General features: G+C 40.0%; 1 protein-coding gene across 1 annotated transcript in view; it reads left to right on the forward strand.

Annotated features, from left to right (window-relative positions):
• CDC123 (cell division cycle 123) overlaps positions 1–15,630 on the forward strand; it is a 38,820-nt gene extending 23,190 nt beyond the window's left edge. The window contains exons 10-13 of the mRNA XM_009285541.1: positions 2,974–3,002; positions 8,042–8,170; positions 10,015–10,152; positions 11,022–15,630. Coding sequence (XP_009283816.1) covers positions 2,974–3,002; positions 8,042–8,170; positions 10,015–10,152; positions 11,022–11,048 — 323 coding nt within the window. The 3' untranslated portion in view covers positions 11,049–15,630. The remainder of the gene's footprint in view (positions 1–2,973; positions 3,003–8,041; positions 8,171–10,014; positions 10,153–11,021) is intronic.
• The last annotated feature ends 3,209 nt before the right edge of the window (positions 15,631–18,839 follow it).

Raw genomic sequence — 18,839 nt, forward strand, 5'->3', positions numbered from 1 at the left:
CCGGGTTAAACCACAACAAAGTTATAATAATTTCTCCTAGAATATTGATGCATGGCAGTTTAGCTGCTAAACTTTTGAATAAAGGCCACGGTATTTGATACACCTAAGCAGCCCAAGTAAATTGTCTTATTCTTTAAATGCGGAGTCCTTTGCAAATTGTATTGGAAATAATTTCCTGACATGGTTTAGTGAGAATTGAATAGTGTTCTGTTGTGATGGGTGATCAGGAGTGGTGAAAAATATGATGAAAAAACTTAAATTGGGTCTGGCGTGGGCCAAACCTCAGTTCAGTAAAATACGTAAACATAAGAATTGTCTGGCAGTTGTATTGTCTTCTATAAAGCTTTGAGTACTCAACCTTCAGGTAAGTTTTGAACATGGTTAATTGTTTTCCTGAGCCACCAGAGCAGTCAAATAGATCTGTCCTGTCTGACCAGCTGAAAAAGATCCTTCTAATGCCAGTCTGTCTTATATTAAAATTCCTAATAAATTGACTCTGCAGGGTTCCTTTATTTCAGTCCAGAGAAGTTCTCAAGGACCCCTCCTTGGAGAAGACTAGTAGTCTGGAAATCGGTATACTAATTTAATAGGTCTATAGGCCTAATGTTTTGAAGTAAGATCAGTCATATAGATCTGACATTCTGATTACTGTCTTTTAATTTTCCTCTGTGTTCCAAAGTAATTTTAGCTGGTATGTAATCAACTGATAGATAAGAATTCAGGGCACTATTTTTGGAAATTGATGCCTAGTTTTAGGCTCTGAAACTGCTGTCTGGTGAACTGAAAGGTCTGAAGTGGCATCTTATGTAAAGGACATAAAACTATGCCATCTGAGTTACCTTCTGGGAAAAGGAGGTTTCGAGGTGGCCTTCTGAGATGAAGGTTTGCTAACCTTTTGTTTTTAGGCACTAAATGCTGGTGACTTGTCCTTCTGCAGAGGAATGCCATGCAGAAAATGTTTTCTGGTTGTGGGTTTGGTTGTTTTTTTTTTTTTTACCAGCCTTCATTCATCCCCCAGCTTATCCCTTGATCCACTGTCTGGTAGCATGTGTGTTGTTAACAATAAAAATCTGGGTTTGCTCGTTTGTTCACTTTTAAAAGGAAAGGTATTACAGCTTTTTTCCTGACTTCTTGTTTTATTGGGGATTTTGATGCTGTTTGCTCTGCTTTTTCCTCTTGGTCTGGTAGCATCTCCAGATGGAAGAGTTGAGTCAGAGCAGCTGAAGCATTGCAGAGTCAGAGCAGTAGGATAACAGATGGGTGAATGCTTTATAAATACTTCTAAATGATGTTAGAACCTTCTAAATACCTCTCATAAGAGCCCAGTTTGAACAGTGTTCTGGACGTATTGATACTTACTGTAGAGTTGGGCCTTGGCTTACCCTCCATTTTGAGCAATTGCTGATAAAGCTTTACTACAGTTTTGCTGGCACACGACACTCCTGCTCTGAGGTGGTCCCTAAGAAGAGGGAACAGTTCAAGTTTTCTTCTCTGTTTAGTGTTTGTGAGTGTTCTGAACTAGTCACCAACGTGCAATCTGTCTTAACAGGGATGTAAATTCTGCTAAATGCCATTAGCCTCAATGATTGCCACAGGCTTGCTTTAAGCTGACAGGTGTCATTTTATAATAAAGCTCAGATGCAAGTTTTCCATTAATGAAATATGACTAATGAGAGTACATGGTACAGGCAACAAGTTCAGCTGGAGAAGAAACTTAGGGTTGCTGTGCTCCTCTTCACATTGATGGCTTAGCCACCAAGGGCTTGTCTTCTCAAGAAAATCATAGCACTTAATTCCGGAGTGACCTTTTAAATTGACGTAGCTGAGCTTGTGCAAAAAGCTGTTTGGATTTTTAGCCTATATGGTCAAAAACAGTTACGTGACTGGCTTTGGTGCTGCCTAGTTGTGGTTTGCCCTTAGCCCAGCCAACTTCACATGAAATGTTAGATTAAGCTGCTGAGTAGCTTTACATGCATGGACATGATCAATCAACATCCGTGTTACTGACAGGCAGCTTCCTGAGTAGTCACCGAGGCTCAAGGGTTCTTCAGTCATATCCTGAGTTTAGTTTATCCCACATGTATTGGGAAATCTCTTAGCTGAAATATTCCCTTCCTTATTAGTGAAGGAAGTGACAGCACAGCATTTCTCTGAGGTTTTTCTAAATCTGGCTTTTCTTTTTCTTTCTTTCTGCTAAACTGGTACAACTGCTGCTTGTCGTCATGCCTGAATGCTTATCTGTCGATTTCCCTAGCTGAATAGAAAGACAAAGATTTGTTTAACCATACAGAACAGAAGTGAATAGAAAGATGCAGGTACAAAGATTCATGCTTAATTAAGTCAAGGGGAGGGACAACAATGGAGCTGCAAGGCAGCTTTGCGTCAATCACCGAGTAGCAAAGGGTCTGTTTGAAAGAGTTGTTGATAATCAGTAGGTGTGCTGTCTCTGCTCTGGGTTACATTAAACATAGCCATTTCACTGCCACCTCCTCCTCAGCACGCCCACCAACTTCTTTGTTCCTACAACCGGTTTGTCTTGTTATCTGCTGAAGTCCTAATCTCCTTCAAGCAGGAACTTTCTCATATTAATTGTTTGTGCAGTGTCTAGCACGGTGGAGTCTTGATCCTTCCTTGAAATTTCTCCATTGTGCTGTAAACCAAACAGCAGCAATGTCAAAGATAAGCTTCTCTCTGTGCTAAGAGTTTATCAAATGTTCTTCACTGGGGGCGAAAATCAACAGAAGAAACCGGCATTAAATGGGAAAACCTGGCAGTTGATCTCTCAGTGCATTAACAGTAGTTCTAGAAATGTTTCAACTCCCTCCTGGAAATGAACCTAATTCTGGCTTGCTGTTCTTTAGACATACTGACTTTGTAGATTGTGCTGTGTACACAAGTATCTATTAAGATTTAGACATCTTCTGTGAAATTATATATCTTTTAAGATTAACATTTTTTTTTTCTCCTTTTCAGTTGTTTTTGATGTGTACAGAGACAGCAGGGTAAGTGAACAATAGGTTATATGTTTGTTCTGTGGAAACTCTTCCTGAAATGCTACAGAGATGAAGCAAATAATAGCTTCATCTTCCTAGAAGCACTCCTGGCAAAAAAAAAAAAAACAACACCAAAACAAAACCCAAAACAAAACAAAAACAAACAAAAAACCCAAACTACTTGATGTTATCATTCTGTTCCCCAGGTCTTTTTTCTATGTTAGACGCTGTTCACAGTAGGAGAATAATAGGATTAGGGGTGTAAATATGTCTGTGCCAGTGATGTAATTATTTAGTAAATATCTTCCAGAGAAGTAGTCTGTCTTAAAGCACATAACTTTGGCTTCAGCTGCAATTCTGTCAGTTCTATGAATCAACTGAAGGCAACTTAGTTTTCATTATGACACGGAGAGTCTTTGCTGAAATAATTTAGGATAGAATAGAGTATTTCAGTTGCAAGGGACCTACAGCGATCATCTAGTCCAAATGCCTGACTAATTCAGGGCTGACCAAAAATTAAAGCATGTTATTAAAGGCATTGTCCAAATGCCTCTTAAACACTGACAGGCTTGGGGCATTTTCTTTTAAGATAGGTACTTAATATCGTGCAACATTACTAAATTGTTTTAGTGAAGCACTACCTGTTGCTAAGGTTCCCTCTGCATAGTGTTTACTCTGGGTGCTTTTGACGGAAACGTATCTGAACATGCAGCCAGAATGGCTGTGATATTTCAAAAAATAAGGCAGGGGTGATATTTTGCTCACTAAAAAAAAATTTGGGGATTCTTATAAAAAATAATTCCTTGGGCTTTTTATCCCCCCCTCCCGATGTTTTTCCCTATAGCATCTGAACTCATCAAAACTAATCATTAATATTTCTTCAGATTATCCGTGTGAGGTTGGAAAATGTTAACTTGTACTTCATATATCAAAGTCTAGGGTACGAAGGGATAGTTGTCAAAAGAGTATATGAATGTGGCGTGCCCAGTTTGTGACAGATGGAAGCTAATTTTTTCTTTTCAAACTACTCCAGCTGTGGTTCTGAGTGCTTGGCAGATCAGAACCCTGAACATCCAGATAGTGACGGAGTGGGGAGAAATGTCCCATCTGAACTTCAGGTGCCAATATTAGTCACCTTGACCTCCCCTAGTGTCAATAGAGAGAAATAGGTCAGATGAATTGTGCTTGAAAGGCACGCATGTATTGGTTTAAAAGCAACCACAACCAAAAATGCATTATGTAGCCTTAAACCTCAAAGCCTGATTTTGGGAATCACAACCTGATTTTGGGAATCACATTAGTGCATGAGAAGTAAGTCTTTGTTTTAGCTTATTTTTTTCCGAAACCTAAACCAGAACTGCAAAAAAAATGGCTATATACTTTTGCTGTATACATTTATGAGTCTCACTGCTTGACTTGTTTACAGTTATGGGATTGGAGAATGTCTTTATTTGAGTTGAGTTGGGAGTATTCGTAGTAAGTCCTGATTCTGACTTTGAATGTTGCTAAAGTATTTTGTAATTGTGTAACAGTAAATCATGCCATAGTTTGCAAAACAGAAACTAAACAGGAATGTGTGTCATGTGAAAAACAACTATTGTGCTGTTACTCAGCAGAACTTTTAACGTAGGTACCTAAAATCAGGCTATGGGCTAAAAACAGCCATGCTGAATGGTAATGAAAATTACCTGCCCAGGCTCAGATCGTCAGACTTGAGGATGCTGTCAGGCAAAATGAGGAGCAACACTTCAGCATTGAACCAGGTTCTGCCGTTGGGTACTCTGCCTCACAGCTGAGGCATGAAGGCAGATTATTTAAGTAAAAGGTTTCAGCCTGTGTGATCTCAAATGAGCAGTGTTTCTTCATCTGTCAAGATAAAATATATCTGTGTAGATATCTCTGGGTGCCTTCTACCCTCAGGTCTTGTAAACTGCCAGATAGCCCTTTGTGTGTCAGATCCTCCTCCTTTCACACATACTTTTGTGGTTTGCGACTGTATTATTCATCGCTCCCTTTGTGTGTGAGTTACCAGCAGCAAAAGAATATTGAATGTTGCCGAGTGTGATTAATTTCCAGAGCCTGTGCTTCTCATCAGGCTGGTTGCACGGCAGCCTCACCTACAGAATGAGAGAAATGTCCAGTGTCTGCTTATTTTAAATTCTTTCAACTCTACATATTCAGCTTGGAGAAGCTTGTTCTTTGGTATGCTTGTGAATGAGAGCAATCCCCTCCCCGTGCTTGCTTTAGTTACTCGAGATACTGTACGGAGTAGGCTGCCACAGGTCCTGCTCGTCGAGTTGGAGGGTGGCATAGTAGCAGTGCTGGCCTGGTTGAGAACAAGCTTTTATGTGTCTGCCTTTCCTGTTACACTCTCTTCACCAAGCTCATCTGAGCTAGTGCCTGACTTTGCAGACAAGTCATCTTTTAAGGAAAAAACGCTGCCATACAGTCTTCCAAGCTGGATGATCTGGAGACCTAGTCCTGAAGAGGTTATGTTGCAGGACTGGTAGCCTGTTTTCATTTGGATCCACGTCTTTTTTTTTTTTTTTTTTTTTTTTTTTTTTTTTTTGCTGCTAGCAGTTCACAATCGTTGTGCAACAGCTGACAAGCCTGAGAATCAGCTCTGCTGTTGCTCTTTGTGTATCTCCCAGGTGTTAACAACTTGTAACCATGGTCAAGACAAGTCACTGTGGTAAGACAAAGAAATGCAGTGAGTGGCTCCAGACTGCTGCTAGCTCACAGCTGCTCTTGTTAACGTGCAAACTAGTGCTTGTGTTTCTGCCTTGTGAGCATTGTCACTGTGCATGAAGGGGCAGCTGGAATTAGGGAGATATAACAGTTCAGTTTGCATTTTATCTATCTTTTAACTTCCTTTAAACAGTCTTTGTCATAGGCACTTCCTTTCAGCGGCATGTTGCTTAATGCTTTAGTAAAACAAAGCATGAAGCTGACATGATATGGTAAATCTATTGGTTCCTGTTTTAGGATGAGAAAAAAATCTTATGTCATACTGGTTGGGTTTTTTTTTTTTCCCCTCCAGATATGCACAACTTTTGCTTTCCTGGCTTGTGCATTTCTGTGCTCTCATATGACAAAGATTACTAATACTAGAAGATGGCAGATAAATAGCTTTACTACTGCTCTTTAGATACACAGTGCAAGTCATCTGAAACTACATTTATATCATGATATTGCATGTAAGACTTGAAAGAGCATTTAATCTTAAGAAAAGACAGTTTGGTTACTGACCCAGAGTTATATACACTCCCTTTAATGAGCCCTGAAAAGGGATATTTAGTTTGTTTTGCCGTTTCTCATCAATTTGCAGCTACCAAAGCTCAGTGCAGATTTAAGACCATCTCAAGGAAACAGTTGGTGGTGTAGATGGTGTATGGCTGTCTGCAGGACGGGAAAAATACTGCTGGGTGCTCACAAAAAACAGGTGTTGCTTTCAGTAGTCTCAAAAACAATTTTCAGTTTTTTCCAGGGTACATTTCTTCTCTAGAGAAATGATCTTGAGTTTCTATGAAAAAGCTGAGTTTCACATATTTGGGGCGAGGAGGAGTCTCTGTGAAAGCTTTGCATAGGGAAGTCCTTTATTTATTAAGTATACACATTTCTGATGCGAGGAAAGATTCTCTGAACTGCTGAATGAACTTTGCCAGCCATTGCTTCTGTCTGTGGTTAAACTGGTTCATTAGCTTGTTTTTCTAGTGTGATAGAATGAATCTAAAATTACAGATTCCTCCTGCTGCTGCCTTTTGGAGCTAACAAGATGTCCCCATTAGCAAAAGTAAAACATCACTTATAATGAGAATTTATGACTGCCTTTTGAAGAGGAACAGAGATGGAAAATGCTAGCAGAGCTTGCCCCTGTTTGCTCTCTGCATTGATGGTGTACATTGATTAGTGCAGAAGTGTTGCAACTAGCCATGCAGATTTGTGCTTCTTCACCCTTCCGAAACAAGTAAGAAACCACTCAGGTCTGCGTCCCCGCAATTTGCAGTTTCTTTTGTAGCCGTCTGGTTTCAGTCCTGCTGTTGCGGTGCATTGGCTTGTTAAAATTTGCTCTGCAAGAGCTGTACCCTGTGGATCTGCCCTGAGAGAGAGAGACCTGTGAAAGCCTGCGTGCAACCACACACTCACTGGTCGGGGTGCTGGCTCAGTTCCAGTTTACAGGTACTATCACTGGTTTCATCTGTGCTGGCAGTCCCCCCACCTGCATGAGTAACTTGCTATGGATGATAACAGACCAGCCAGAGCATTTCTGTTCTCTGTTGTATGGGTTTCCATGCGTTTCCTATTCTATAGTGTGTTAGTGCCTGTGGCGGTAGCTTAGGTAGTGTGAGTGGGAGAGGAAGTCTCCATGTTACTCTGTGACTGAAGGCTTCAAAAGCATCTTTGTAAGTTAGAAACCAGATGGCTGTAGTGTAAATCATTGAAGATATTTAAGTTATTCTTTATTTCTCTAAATCTATGCAGCACCTTTCAGCTTTCATGATCTCTGCTAGCATTTTGCAGACCCTGTATTTTTTAGAGTCCCTTCTGAGACCAAGAACAGCAATTCCTGTAGACTGCTGAATGTACAGCAGTGCTGAGGTGGATTTTGATGGAAAGCAAAATCCCTGTTTGGGTGGGTTTTTTGTTTGTGGGGGGTTTTTTTGGTGGGTTTCCCCCCCCCCCCCCCCCCCTCCGCTCCTCTCTCGTTCGGGTTTTGTGTCTTGGAGGACCAGGGGGGATTAGACAGAACTTCTGTGGTCTCATCTGAAAGCACCTTGCATAGAACTGAATTCAGTTTATTTGAGCTCTGTCTGATCTTCTGTTTAAAACAAATAAATAAATTAGTAAGTAATAGCTTGCTGTGTTTTAAAACTGTGTCTAATGTAAAGGATGTTAGAATATTTTCCGTGTTTAAAACCAGGTGATTTCAATTTTGACATCTTTTTGTCTAAAGACCAAGCATACTACAGTAATATGTGTTCCAATTTTGTTTTTCTTTTTGTTTTAATTCTGTGGCTTGTTTTAATTCTTCTGTTGTTACATTGCAGGGTAAGATTTGGTTAATAGATTTTAACCCATTTGGTGAAGTAACAGACTCCCTGCTGTTTACGTGGGAAGAACTGATCTCTGGGAAAAACTTGAAAGGAGAGCAGGGTGAAGGGGAAGCAACAGAACAGGTACAGCCCTGCGGTGAGGGAGGCTGGCTAACAAATCCAACAGGCGTTATGGCTCTTTTTTTTTCTTTTTTCCTTTCTCTTTCTTTCTTTGTTATAATCAAATTGTGATGCAAATCCCATTGAAGTAAATGGATGTCCTTAACTCTTTGTAAGTAGAATCTACCTTATTAGACAGTAGTTAATCTCAACAAGTATCGTATGCTAGTTTTAGATGCCTGCAAGGGAATTTTTAGTTCAAACAGTACAAGCCCATATTGCAGCTTTGACCACACGGCGAAGAAGATGCCGTGAAACTTGCTGTTATGCAGTTTTGATGCGCTCTTTTCAATTTCTCTTAAAATCTGTTACTTTTCTATTTAATCACTTAAAGTTCTGCTTTGTTCCTGAGATCTGTCATACAGTTTCCCAGAGCTCCAGATTTATGTTTGGGGGGAGGCAGAAAGAAGCTTAACTTCTGTCTCTTCCTCAGATCAAATACCCTCAGGGAAGTGTTGTCCTCTGGTTGAACTCCCTGGACTTGCAGAGCAGGGCTTTTCTATCCCTCTTCCAAGCTGCATTGCCTCCATAAAAACAAATAACTTCCCGTTAATACAGAGAGGGAGGAATAGTCTTCATTTAATTGTACTCCAGCTTTTTTCTCACTGCGTGCTTGAGACCGAGTCCTTACATCTTAACGAGTACTTGGACAGCTGGATAGAAGATATAAAGTAGCACGTTATTTGATCTTGGGAAACACTTGGTAGTTGTCTGAGGAGAGATGGCTAGTCAGATAGCATGGGCTTTTCTTTATTTTCTACCTGTTAAACTGCCTTAGAGGTAACTGAAATGACATGCTTTATTGAGCTGATTTTAACATCTGAGCTTTGCTTTAGTTCTGTTGCCATTTTCATAAAACATTGAAAGGGAAATACACCACTCTGCAGGCAATCATTCATGCCATTTTCTCTTAGTCTCACTGTGTGGCTATTGCTGTATGAAAACCCATTCAGTGAACCTTCCTGCTAAAAGCTGTGTCTCCTTTGTTAAAACACACTCCCAATTCTTGAGCTGTCCATGGGACACCTGGATTTTTGTTCTGAGTATTTATTTTTCTTGGTGCCAGATGCTTTACATGATTTTCTCTGGTGTAAGCCTGGATGAGAAGTAGAATGACTTGTCTTCATGCTTGGGCTTACATCCGATCACAGAATCTGGTGTGAAGTTACTGAACTTCTGTCTTTAAAATGAAGCTGCTTATTGCCATACAGTGGGCAATTATGTTGCATGTCACTGTGTTGAACTGAAAATTATATCAAGTTACCCAAAACCTGTTGCTACAATTGAGCGTTTAGAGATATTTTGGGGTATTTTGTAGAGGTATATTTTCCTTCAGTAAGTAAATTGGTTGGAAAGCTTAGATCATCATTTCAGTAAGGTAATATTTGCAAACATGGGTTTAAACAAGGAACCTGTGAAGACAAGTTTGGAATTCTAACATAAAGATTTTCTTTATCCACATATTTATGTAGATACTATTGCCCAAAGTTCCTTATAGCTCCATTATTACAGCACTGTTATAAGCATATGTATATTAAATGCATGAATAATTGATACATTGTAGAAACTTTAAAGTGAGGGAATGATTGCCTTTGTTTGACTGTTATTAACATTTTAACTTTTGTTCTTAAGTGGGCAGAATTTTTAATAAGAAAACTACAATTTTTAGAAAGCGCAGGTTTAGTTGAATGAATGCCAAATAAACTCATTGGCAAAGTGACTCAGACGATTTCATGGAGGAGTTCAAGAAACATTGCTAGCTTTATTCACGTACACTGTTCTTGCCTTATCCAATATCTTTTCCAAAGGACTATCCAGTTTTCCGTTGTACGAACAGTAAAGTTACTGTCCAGCCTAGTCCGTACCTGAGTTACCGACTACCGAAAGATTTTGTGGACCTTTCTACAGGCGAGGATGTTCACAAATTAATTGACTTTCTTAAACTGGTAAGAAGTAGTGAAAAAAATTTCTGACCTTCCATCTTTGTGAAATGGCAACATCAAAGTGCCTGGAATTGTGCTTTTGTAATTAACATGTTACATAATTACAGAAAAAGTAAGGTATGAAGCCATCATACAATGTATTGTTGGGTTGATTTTTTTTTAAAGTGATAAAAAGTAAGCTTTCATACTGATTTCACTTCAGTTAATTTTATCTTTACAAAGAATGTAGTTTGACAAATCTTACTGAAGAACCTAGCTGTTTTCTTGTTTAAATGTAAATACAAATGTAGTATAAATGGAAATGTATTTTTTGAATGGCTGAAGCTAACGCTTTTAAGAACTTCTTTAAAAGTTAGATAAGTATATTAGGAAAAAACCTTAAACATTTTTTTGAATGGCTGAAGCTAATGCTTTTAAGAACTACTTTAAAAGTTAGATGATAAGTATATTAGGAAAAAACCTTAAACACTTGTTCCTTTTTCAATTCAGTTTCTTTGTTCCTTTGAACATTGACATGAAAACACATCATCTTTGTAAGCTAGGGAAGGGAGGGCAGGTTGCTTTCATCTTGACCACCAACTTCTGCCACCACCACCATGTTTTCTGGTTCTTGTGTATTCTGTTGGTTAATATACAGGGCAAATCTTGTTCTTTACTGGAAATAAAATCCTATAGTTCGGGATGGGGGAGAGGGTTGATATTGCTCTGTTCCATTTGCTGGAAACATTATCTCTTACCATGCAAAAAATGGCTTAGAAATGCAGTCATTGTCTAATATCCATTGTATCTGGAAACACTTGTCATGATTTATTAGTGCTCTTACTTCAGATAACTGTGTCCTAACATTATGAACTCTCCTGTTCCATTGACAGAAAAGAAATCAGCAAGATGATGACTGAGGTATCAAGAAGCATTACATTGAATTACAAGCAAGAAACGTGGCAAAAGCTATATTTAGCGTAACTATTAAGCTATCGATTTAAAGAAAACCTGCTTTTTATAGTCAATGAAAGAACTGAAGAGCTGTTCATCCCGTGTGTCTGATGGTTTATATAAAAGTGTAGAAAAGCTTTTTCAGGGAAACGTGAAAGGTCAGGGTGAGTTCTCACTGGATTCCAGGTTAAATGCAATTATACCATGGTGCAAGCAAGCAACAATCTGAGTGCAGCTGAACGACTGCTTTCCCATCTCATAATGTGAAGATTGATGCCACTGAAGTACGCCATTGGACTCTTCAGCGATAAATATGACAGCATTTAATGCTTGTGCAGTTAAAACATTAAGCATTCTCTGAATTTTGGCGTAGTCTTGCTTAAAATGTAGTATAGTCACAAGGAAAGGAATGTACTTTTTCTCTGTAGTAACCTTTTAAAATTGTATATTGACTTTGTTTTGGGAGCACTTCTCATCCTTCCTTTATGTAAAAAAAGAGGGGGGAAAAAAAAAAGTGGAGAAGGGATTTTTTTTTTTATTTGTTATGAGGGCTAATACTTCATTTCAGAGAACAGCTATAGCTATAGTAGACTACTTAAGGTTTGAAAATTTTGCATTTCAGGAATTTGAAATTCTGAATGCATTTCAAGTAAAGTAATATTTTCACAGTGGCTAAAGCTATGAAATTTGTTAAACTTCAAATTTCACTTCACTTTCATAGTAAAGCTTTCTTGAAACTTATTTTTTAACATGATTACACACTAGACATCATTTGTGGCTTTAATATAAATAGTTAAACATAACATCAACCTGTAATTTTATGTGTGGACTCAGTCTCTGTTTCTATTGTATCACGTCTCTGAGTTTCTTAAGAAAATGATTCCTCTTTCAGCTCTTAAAATTCTGTATTCATTTGGTGATACTTCATGTTTTTTGTATAAAAGGAAGCTTGGCTAAATTTGGGGAAACAGAAGCTCTTGTTACCGATTGCTGTTATTTGGGAGGTGGGTGGAGGAGAGTTTCAGACGAAGAACCAACTAACTCTTGGATGTAGGTGTTCGCATGGCATCAGTAATTTCTTCAGTGTGCACAATTCCTCCTGAAACAAAAGGACATTTGGAGGTGCTCATAGCCCCTGGAAATTGGTTCCTATTTTGAACCAGTTATGTGATACTTTGTGTGTGTATATAAAGCTGTTCATGTTTCTTTGCCTTGCTTTTGCTGTCAAATTGATACAGTACTCAGTTACAATCTGTTCTTAGATGTTAAATCTGAGCTTAGATGTTAAATTATTACTTACTGTCCTTATTTAGCTTCAGTTTTGAATACTTACTCTGGCTAAAGATTATGCAGATTAAGAATCCAGTTCTACCAAATACATTGATGAAACATCACAGATTAAAGCTCCTGCAGTCTGAGAGTACAGGATCTGCCCTACCCTTGAAGTGGAATCTCCTTCTCGATAGCTTTTTGTACACAAATTAGATTATCATTAACTCAGGGCTGGGCTATACCTAATCCTGCTGTACTGCAGGACTTTGGATGAGTTTATCTCACCCTTACCAGAGGGATTATTTGAGTATAGATGTCTCTTTAGAGACATTTAGATCAGGTAGGAACTTCAAAACGTAAAAAGTCAACAAAGCTTTCCTTTTTCTTTTAAAGTTTCTAGCCATAACTTAAACTATCGTGATGATCTAACCACACTTCTTTTACACAGATAATGCCCTGGAATTTCCAGCAGATTCATAAACGCTTCTGAACTACGGAGTATTGTTTTTAAAAAATACCGATTCTTGGTTTAAAGCTGTAAGATAGTTTCCTGCATCTTTTTTGTGGGCTCCACTAATTAATTTACCGTTATCACAGCTTTCTGTGCTGGATATCCACCAGAACATATATGGTGTTGGGACCAGTTTGATGGGACCCTGTGCACTCTAGAGTGTTCCTTTAGGTGAGTGGGCTGGAGCGGTAGCCTTTTAACAGTCCTTTGCTTCTTGACTTTATTATTTATCCTGAAAATGGCATCCCCAAGTGAACTGACCGTCATCAGTGCGGAGCTCTTACATTTGCTGGCAGCTTTCATACGTTTGCAAGAACTGCAGTCTTCTGTGGGTGCTCTGCATTTTTAGCTCAGCTCTTCTAGGACAAATCGCAGTGGAATTGAACACTGGCCTAGCACCTGGCTCCCTAAAGGGCTTTGCTTGTTGCTGGCCTGTGCTGGTCCTCTAGTTAAAGGACCACCGTAATAACATGCTGTGCTGCTCCTGTCTTCTACCCAGTGCCCTCTGGCACAGCTTACCCCTCTGTCCCTCATCAGTTTCAACAGCTGTTTAACATACTCAAAGACTTCTGTTTATAGTCATATGCTAGTGATAAGTGAATTCAAAGTTTGTTTTTCTCCCCTATGATTTGCTAACAGATGACCAATCTGAATTAATGGATGGCTCAGCCAAGCTATCAAACACTGATAACTAACTTTCAGGGTTGCAGGAACTTATGCTAGTTCCTCTGGGCTTAGTCTTAATGAAGACCATAAGAGGTAGCAGAGCAAAAATACTAGTACCATGTTCAGGTCCTGATACAGGAGAGTCCCCACTATAAAAATCAGTTCTACGTAATCAGATTCCCCAAAATGTCATATCCTTACAATTTAAATACATGCTTTATATTTACTTTGCTTCTTTCTCTAACTTCAGGTAACCAGATGTTGAATTTTTTTTGTCTGCTAGATTAAAGATTCCTCTTCTAAAAGAATTTTCATCCCATATGACGTTTTGATCTGCAAGGATAATTAACAAACGTATTCCTCTTGGGGACGTGAGGAAGCTAATGTTGCTACATTAAAAATACTTCAGATCAGTTTTAAACTGAATAGTAATGACACTTTTAATTCTATTTTGGGTCATCATAAAATCAGTTTCTGCCTCTAGCCATCATACAGAAATTTAAAAATACAAAATTCCAATCGTTCAGGCCCTTGTTCATGGGATTCAGTGATATGATCACCATTTGCTGAGTAAGGACTAATGACATAGAAGTTATACGCTTAAAACGTTGTATACAGATATTTGTAATCTCACCTAGGTAGCAAACATGAGAAGTTTTAGAGTGCGGTAGCATGTGATCATTTTACACAGATGCTTGCCAAACTGCATCCTCTGAAGAAATCGGGCTGTGTCTAATGGCTCGAGTGTAGTGACGCTCAGTTCTTGGACTGCAGCTCTGCCAGGAGTGCCAAAGAAAAGTCTTCATTGTTTCACAGCCAATGCTTGCGATATTTAATCTCCCAGATGGATAGTGGGGATCAGGATTCCAGTAACCCCATAAGTAGTGGTTATTAACATGTACCGGCTTAGTTCAGGATTTGGAATAATGCTCCTGTATTTCTCGGCTGCAGACTGTCTGTTCTGTTTGTACTCCTTTGACGCTTCTTTTTCCAGTGTTGTCCTCATCTTTCCTGACCCACCAATCCAATATGTGGGTGAATGTTAAGATTAAAATAAGCAGCAGCATGGATAATAACTGGTGTGAATTTCAAAACCTCTCTCTCCACTTTTTCCCTTCCCTCTTAGAGATTTTTTTTGAGTGGTGCTCTATAATACCTGAAAAAAACCCTAAAAGTAGGGGAACAGTAGCCAGCTCTGAGTCTCAGTAAAATGAATACCACTTGTTGGATTCTGGTCACAGAGTATGGCTTGTAAAAATCCCAACTGCATAGAAGTTTCACGTGTCTCATTCTTATGCGCTCTCCTGTTGCTGATGTCCCGGATGCAGTGCTGGCTGGAAAAAAGGTACTCGGTGAGATGCAGTTCAGATGCCCATTTAAGCAATATAGACCATTAGACTAAACTGTCATGGTTTCAGGCTATCAAGAGAGTGTTGCTGGATGAAAGGGTTCCAAAATAGATCAGTGGAGGCGTGGAGATGGGTAATAGCGTGGCACAAACCTGTGTAAAAATACTTCTGGTACCTCTGTGCACAACTTAGTTTAGCTTTCACAAACTGTCCCAAATCTGAAGTGTCGAATAGCTGGAGAAGACCATGGGGTATCTGTCAGTGAGCATAAATAGGCAAATCACCTTGGCAACTGGTCAATAATTTCAACGTTAGAAGCCAAGGTTATACAATTCAGGTTGTGTTTGGATAGCAAGTCTATCACTTCAAGAACTAGTACTGAACTAAAATACGTATCTTTGGCTAAGAGAAGATGGGCCTTAAAGTGTAACACAGAAACAGACCATAGTGCTTTTGATTCATCATGGATACTTGGTAATGCTGATATTTAGAGGCTCAATAAATCTGTCTTAACAAAAGTTTGCCCGGATGTTGAATTAGGTGTCTTTATTTCTGTTTGAATTTGATGATCTCTGTAAAGAGAAAGTCTCCAACTTGTGGTCAACCTGAAATTATATAGAATTAAAATAAGACTTGTTGCCATAACTGCGGTATTTTGTGCAGACCTGAAGCTGTCTCAAAGGTATGGAGTTCTTAAGCAGTAATGTGTGATTATAGATTTTTATAGTAATAAAGACATCAGCGCTGCAGTAAGAGTGGTTGGTTGTTTTTTTTTTTTCCTGGGGGAGGGGAGAACGACCCCCGCTATATTTCTTTGTGCGAACTATTGTAGCAATGTACTCCCTGGGTACCGAGAGTGTTTTGACTGCTCTCACGTCCTCTTAATAGCTGATCAGGCTCCTTCCAATTATGTGTTCTGGCAAGTTGTAGGGAAAGGTTGCTTGGCTGGTCGGTCAAAAATGCTGACTTCTCGGAACCTTTCTCCATGGAAGCATGCTAGTTACAAACAAACTTTCAGGAGAGATTTGTGACTCCTGAACAACATTTTTAGCCAAGAGAAAGAAAGCAATCAATACTTGTTATTTCTAGTCTAGGGCTCAAATCCAGATGGTGGATGGGTTTGAAATTTTGGGTTCTGTCTTAGCTTCTTCTGTGAAACTCTATGTCCTGACAGACTGCTGCACTTCATTGATGTAAATGAATTATTCATCGGAGCTGGGACTGTAAGAGGCAGGAGAGAGAATGAAGCAGCATGTTAAGGTAAAATGTCTGTACACCAGTATGAGGAATACACAGGAGGAACTCGATGTCAATATATGTCAAAAATGGTTGATGGGCGTTGCAGAGACTTTGGGAGATAAACTGCAGCACTGGAACAGAGAGACCTGTGGTTCGGGTAGGGCTGGAGGCATGATGCTGAACGTGAACAGTGTCTGTATTTCCAAAGCTTGGGAATCATTGAATGGTTTGGGTTGAAAGAGACCTTTAAAAACCATCTAGTCCAAGCCCCCTGCCATGGGCAGGGACACCTTCCACTAGACCAGGTATATCAGAGCCCCGTCCAACCTGGCTTTGAACACTTCCAATGATGGGGCATCCACAACTTCTCTGGGGAACCTGTTCTCGTGTCTCACCAACTTTATCACGAAAAATTTCTTCTTTAATGTCAATATAACTGACCCTCTTTCAGTTTAAAACTGCTGCCCCTTGTCCTGTCACTACAGGTCCTGCTAAAAAGTTTGCCGCCATCTTTTTTTATAAGCCCCCTTTAAGTACTGATAGGCTGCAATAAGGTCTCCCCAAAGCCTTCTCTTCTCTAGGCTGAACAACCCCAACTCTCTCAGCCTTTCTTCATAGCAGAGGTGTTCCATCCCCCTGATCATTTTTGTTGTCCTCTTCTGGACCCGCTCCAACAGGTCCGTGTCTTTCTTATGCCGAGGGCTCCAGAGCTGGACGCAGTACTGCAGGGGGGGTCTCACCAGAGCAGAGTAGAGGGGCAGAATCACCTCCCTCGACCTGCTGGCCACGCTGCTTGTGATGCAGCCCAGGATACGATTGGCCTTCTGGGCTGCGAGTGCATAATTGCTGGATTATGTCCAATTATTCATCCACCAGTACCCCCAAATTATGAAGTCTGATGGAAATGGGAGGTATTTGCTACTTGTGTATCTCTTTGGAAAGTAACAGGGGAAGACTTGAAAAGGCAAAGAGTTAATGTTTTTTTTTTCCAGAGGACAGAGTTTGTATCTCAGAAGGTACATGATGTTATTCTGGAGTTGGCTGTTCAGGATTATAGTCAGGTTTATTAGAAGTGGTTAAAAATCTTAAAGTCAGAGGTAATTCAGGTGCAAGTGGCTGTGGAGTTGGCATTTGGTGCACGTGAGAAAGCAGGGAGATGAGAGGAGCAGAATAAGGACCTCAGAAGGCAGTTTCGGTAAGTGTGGGTGTTGGTGCCTGGGTCCGTTTAGGAGATGATGGGTGGGATAACTGAAGAGAGAGGCTTTTTTTAATGGCCCAGCAGCAATCTCCTGATGTGATGGAAAAATGGCATAGGGAGGACTTGTAAGGATCAGTCAAAATGGAACTGCAGAAATTGGAAGGAAAGGCACATGATTAAGTGTGAAAAGATGAGGGGATGGAGAAAAAACGATGGATGATTCAGAGAAAATTGATGCATTTAATGTTTTCTTTGCCTCACTATATCCTTTTTACAAGCGAAAGAAGGAAACAAGCTGAATTATCACAACGTAGCAGAAAAATTGCACTTGGAATAGTTATTGGTATGTAGCCAGAGAGGGTATTTTGAGTGAGACCACTACAAATTTTATTGTAGGGCCTGTATTTTTCCATAACTTCATTAATGACTGGAGCGGTGAAATAAATAGCCCGTATAAAAATCTGTGGTTGTCACTGACTTGAGAATACATGCAGGCACTTTCCAGGGCTGTATCAGAATTTGAAATGGCCGTAATACGCAGGAAAAATGGCCTGAAATAACAAGAAGAAATTTGATAAAGGTGAGTGCAAAGTGCTGCAGTTAGAAGGAGATATCAGACATTCAAGTACAAAATGGGGAAAGAGCTGGCAGAGCAGCAGTACAGTGGGAGTGGAGAAGTTACGGTAGAGACCATTAAATGCAAGGCGATAATAAGCTGTTGGGGGAGGAAAAAGGCACGTGTCATTCTGGGCTAGCAGGAGAGAGGGATGGAAGAAATGTGAGAGATTATTTTGTTTGATGTGGGGATGGTGTACTGCGATGTGTCATTTTAGGCACAAAGGGTTGTCAAGCATTGGAACAGGCTGCCCAGGGAAGTGGTTGAGTCACCATCCCTGGAGGTATTTAAAAGACGTGTAGATGTGACGCTTAGGGACATGGTTTAGTGGTGGACTTGGCAGTGTTAGGTTTGCAGTTGGACTCAATGATCTTAAGAGACTTTTCCAAACTAAACAATTCTATGATTCTAGGGTTGTCAAGCATTGGAACAGGCTGCCCAGGGAAGTGGTTGAGTCACCATCCCTGGAGGTATTTAAAAGACGTGTAGATGTGACGCTTAGGGACATGGTTTAGTGGTGGACTTGGCAGTGTTAGGTTTGCAGTTGGACTCAATGATCTTAAGAGACTTTTCCAAACTAAACAATTCTATGATTCTAAGAATCTCTCAAGTTGGAAGGGACCCATAAGGATCATTCAGTCCAACTCCCTGCTCCTCGCAGAACTACCTAAAACTAAACCATATGACTAAGAGCATCATCCAGACGCTCCTTGAACTCGGACAGTCTTGGTGCTGTGACTGCTTCCCTGGGGAGCCTGTTCCAGTGACCAACCACTCTCTCAGTGAAGAACCTTTTCCTAATGTCCAACCTGAACTTCCCCTGACACAGTTTCATTCCATTTCCTCGTGTCCTATCGCTGGTCATCAGAGAGAGGAGATCAGCACCTCCCCCTCCACCGCCCCCCT

Source organism: Aptenodytes forsteri, unplaced genomic scaffold (genome assembly GCF_000699145.1).
Source record: "Aptenodytes forsteri isolate BGI_AS27 unplaced genomic scaffold, ASM69914v1 Scaffold87, whole genome shotgun sequence".
NCBI lineage: Eukaryota > Metazoa > Chordata > Aves > Sphenisciformes > Spheniscidae > Aptenodytes > Aptenodytes forsteri.